This window comes from Musa acuminata, chromosome BXJ1-10, assembly GCF_036884655.1.
Source record: "Musa acuminata AAA Group cultivar baxijiao chromosome BXJ1-10, Cavendish_Baxijiao_AAA, whole genome shotgun sequence".
Classification (NCBI taxonomy): domain Eukaryota; kingdom Viridiplantae; phylum Streptophyta; class Magnoliopsida; order Zingiberales; family Musaceae; genus Musa; species Musa acuminata.
The window spans coordinates 22,212,430-22,216,679 of record NC_088336.1 but is presented as its reverse complement, the minus strand read 5'-3'; the positions used below and the strand labels follow the sequence as shown (position 1 = coordinate 22,216,679).

At 52.4% G+C, this 4,250-nt stretch overlaps 1 protein-coding gene across 1 annotated transcript; it reads left to right on the top strand.

The window, feature by feature from the left end:
- The first annotated feature begins 1,483 nt into the window (after positions 1 to 1,483).
- On the top strand, positions 1,484 to 3,080 carry LOC135595514 (uncharacterized). The gene has a single exon (XM_065086524.1). It carries the CDS (start codon positions 1,689 to 1,691, stop codon positions 2,712 to 2,714), a length of 1,026 nt encoding a protein of 341 aa, XP_064942596.1. The 5' UTR covers positions 1,484 to 1,688; the 3' UTR covers positions 2,715 to 3,080.
- Positions 3,081 to 4,250: the final 1,170 nt, after the last annotated feature.

Below are 4,250 nucleotides of genomic sequence, written 5' to 3'. Positions count from 1 at the left end.
TGTCTTCATCGGGTGTCGGAAGCGGAGCCCCGAAATTGGCAGTAAAGAAGAATGGGCGGGTCCCCCATTACATTCCCGCGTCAGACAATGTCATAGTCTTCGAATAAGGCGAAGGAACACGTTAAAGCTGTCGTCGGCCACCATCCTCGTGGGCTTCGTGAAAACTAGATTTCAACGAATCTGTGCCCTACTATTTGTGATGCACGATCGATGCCTGTTCAATTGCTGCAACCTTTCGTGTACCACCGAGGATTCTATTTGCAGTTAAGAAATAAAAAGTTACCATCTTCCCATCGGACAGGAATAGGTCTTCTCTCCTGGCGTCGATCCGAGAGGCTTCTGATGATCGATCAGGTATGTGTTGTCCTTCCACATCCATTCAACCATGCTCGGACAGACGACGAAGGTATCAGTAATGACGCAAGATTTGGGCATCGTCCAATGTAAATGGTCTCCGATGCATCGACATTTGATTATATACAATCTCCGATGCATTTGACTCGACTCCATGAAATGCATACGACAAAATAGTTCTTCTACCATACCATACGGAAGATAGTAGCGGTAGGACCAGCTCGCTCCTCACGAGCTTGGATTGTTGCGGAGGCACATCATCTTTTGCTTCCCATGGCTCCAAAAGTTGCTGATGCCGTCTTTATTTACAACCTTACAACCGATTTCGTCTTCTTTGTCCTCGCTTATGATCAACTACTGGGGGCATATCAAAGTCTTCATGAGTAGGCCACTCGAAAGGCCCCAGAAAACATGGTCTCGAAGCCCAATAAAAGATGCTGCCGCCGCTTCATTATCTTTATCTTTGCGCAAATACGAAGCTAAAATGATCGTTAGATTAGTCGTCTCGGTTCATATGGATCGACGTGATGCGATATGAGACGACGTGTTTTTCGTTGATTGATCGAGGATCGGTCAGAGTCCAAATAAACGGGTCGACAGGGATGGGATCTACGCATCCGACAAGAGCTTCAACTGTTAAGCCAATTTGGGTAGTCGTGGGATGGATTTATTTATATTCTCGACGAATTTTATTTCCGCATATCCTCGGAGAGCTGCTAAATATGATATTTATCGTCGGTGGAGGAGTGCTGTCGGGTAATTACGTTGTTTCTGAGCTTATGTCTTCAGGGAAATAGTGAGTCGGGTCGGCAGTCTCCGAGTCCGATACGTTGGCATCCTACTTTCGACACGTGGCGTGAGTCCAGTGGGTCCTACCCAGAATGGCGAACACGTTTCATCCGGCGATGAGTGAGTAGACGAGAAAGTGACGAGATCTTTTATTTCCTTTTATTTATTTATTTTTTTGTTAAGAAAATAATCGATACCCAATAACGAAAGAGAATAACCTCCCACCCAAGTAATTATGACGGAGTAAGTAGTAAGTACTACTCCCCTATCGCTGTCGCATCTTCGTCAGTCGTCTGCTCCTCGACTCCCTCTCTCTCTCTCTCTCTCTCTCTCTCTTCTTTGTTTGGTTTCCTTTTTCTTTTTCCTGTATTCATCCTTCTTATTATTAGTGTTATATTTCTTTCGGTATAATTCGGGTTAAATTAGTATTATTTTCCTAAAGAGAGCGCTGCGGTCGAGATTTCGAGGAGGAGGAGGCGGAGAAGGCAGGAAGAGGAGGAGATCGAGATGCGCAGAAGCGGAAGCGGAAGCTTCTAGTTTTCTTGATGGCTTCGTCGTCTCCTGTCAACCGCCCAGCCCACCCCCTCCCCGCCGCTTTGCCTCCCGTCGGCGCGTCGAAAGCACAAGCTGCCTTGGCCAAGATCATAGCCATCATCTCCACCGTTCCTCCTCGCCTTCCCGAGGCAGACGCCCTCCGCCATGGCGGCGATCCCGAGGCGGCGGGTCGGACGACGACGCCCGCGGGGCAGCTTGGTTTCGGCGTCGATCTGAAGCTCAGGTTGGGCCTGGCGACGGAGATTAGAGGAGGATCGGCCGAGGGAGATGGCCCCACGGAGCAGAGTGGCGTCGTGGACGCCCCCGCGTCGGCGGAGCCCTGCCGCAACGTGCGGGCCGTGGAGGAGGTGGCCCCCGTAGGAGTGTCGGGAGCGGCGGCCGAGCGCTCGTTGTCGCCCGCGGTGTCCGTCGCTGGCGGCGGCGACGCTTTGGCTTCTGAGAAGAGCTCGGAGGGCGAATGCGATCCCCAGGAGGAGAACGGAGGAGAGAGCCGCAACGAGGCCGCAGAAGACGACGCCGAGGAAAAGGCTTCTGCAGAACAAAAGGAAACGGACGGAAGCGGCGGAGCGGAAGCGGGGACCACTACCACCACCGCTGTCGCCACCAGCAGCAGCAGCAGCAGAGGCCGCAGAAGCGACGGTTGCTTGGACTTGCTCCTGGAGGCCGTCCGGCAGGTCTCGGGCGGCCTCTTCGACGACGACGGGCCGGAAGCAGAGAAGGTCGAGGCTACCGCGGCCTCGGAGGAGGCGCCCGCGCCGTCCGAGATGACGGCGAAGAGGTCCGCGGTCGACGACGGCGGGGGGAAGAAGCGGAGGGAGACGGACGAGTGGTGGATACCGCTGGATCTCTACGAGGAAGAGACAGCCCCGATCGTGCGGTCGAAGCGGGGGAGGAGCCAGGCGCTGCCGTCGAGGTACCGCGACTCGATCCTCGACCCATGGAGGAAGCCGCCCGCGCTCTCCCGCAACTCAACCGGGCGTCGCGGTCACGAAAGGGCACCGGCCGCCACCCGGTGAGCTTACCGGAGCGTCACCAACACTGACGGACTCATGCGAGCGTGGGACGTTAACGACGATTCCGTTGCAGATGTTATCGGGTCTTTGGTCTCCCTTTTCCTCTCTTCTCTTACGTAATAACGATAGTTTGGTATCGGTCAGTAGACTCGTTTGGTATTTAATACCGGAGAAAGGCAAACAGTAGCTCGCCAATGGAGTCATGAGCTGCTGCTGCTGTTGCTGCTGCAAACCTTTGTTCACGTTAATCGGAAGCAGAACCACTGATCTTTGTGTTGGCCACAGACATTATTATCTAGTCCCGTTGATGCTGTAACGTGTAATCAATTCAAATGATATATATATTTGTGGGGAGTAACGCAGTGACTACAGCAGCATGTGTGTAAGAGCCGTGCCTACTGCCTTTTTTGACGACCTTTCTCGCTCATTGACTTTTACGAGGAGAGCAAAGGGAAGGGAACCCGCTTTCTGTGCGGCCGCACGCAAGGACGTGGGCGTACCTGCAGGTCGAGCCTCTCGGACACTGACTGCTACGCTTCCTACGACCACGAGCTCGACATCGGCCGCTTGCGACAAAGGTTTCGCTCATGGCAGGTGACTCCTGTCTCCGCTTTACACCTTGGCGAATCAAATTGCTGTGAGCTCATACGAGCGATCAGAGTTCCTTACTGTTTCATCTACACGAGTGTACGAGTCGATCCAGTGGTTGGTGGGTGGCATCGCCTCGTCCGTTTGGCGTTTGTTCGCTCTACTGTTCATCCATTAATAACAAATACATCCTTTCTCTCCGCGCAAGCTTTCGGATGCTCGTGTTTATATAGGCCACACGCAGTAGCGGTGCCCGCTCAGCGTGTCGAAAGGGAGAGGCAAGCAAAACCGAGTTAGGTGCGGCTTTTGGCGACAAGCACGTAACGTGGATCTGTAACCCATGTAGCTCAGATTGACGTCGACCTTCCGCAACCACGAAAAGACCGCTTCAAAAGATAAGCGCTATCCCCATCGCTCGTCAATAAAGCGATGTGCAAGATGCTCTGACACAGTCTCTTGCTTCTTCTTGAACTTGCGTTGTTCTCCAGGAAATGATGCCTCAGAGTGAAGCTGGGCTTTCGTCTCGTCTCGTGACTGAGGGCGTCCCATATGCCGTCTGACAAGTACATACAGGCTGTGAGGAAATGCTGGTTCGACCTGCAAACTCATTCAAACAAGAAATTGGCCATATCATATCAGGCACGAGCTTAGTGTTTGTGGGGTCTGCATGCGTCCTGCCCTATCATCTTTCTAACCGAAGCATGGCTCAAGGAGTCTTCAGACATCAAAGAATCACTCGATTCGAACTATACTTCGACCAACGCGTCAAGATCGAGAAGCTCCAGACAGTAGGAAGACCAATATTTTGATCTTTCCAAACAAGCCTCTGCATTTATTTTAAGAGATGCATGTAAGGACATGTGGAGACTTTTCTTTCGCATGCAGGAGATTTCAACTCTGTGTCAGTACAGAGGTCAATCATCAATCCAAATTACAGGGACAGTGTGATTT

What these genes read in the sequence shown, in the direction of transcription:
- LOC135595514 (XM_065086524.1), top strand. Translation starts at nt 1,689, where the DNA reads ATGGCTTCGTCGTCTCCTGTCAACCGCCCAGCCCACCCCCTCCCCGCC.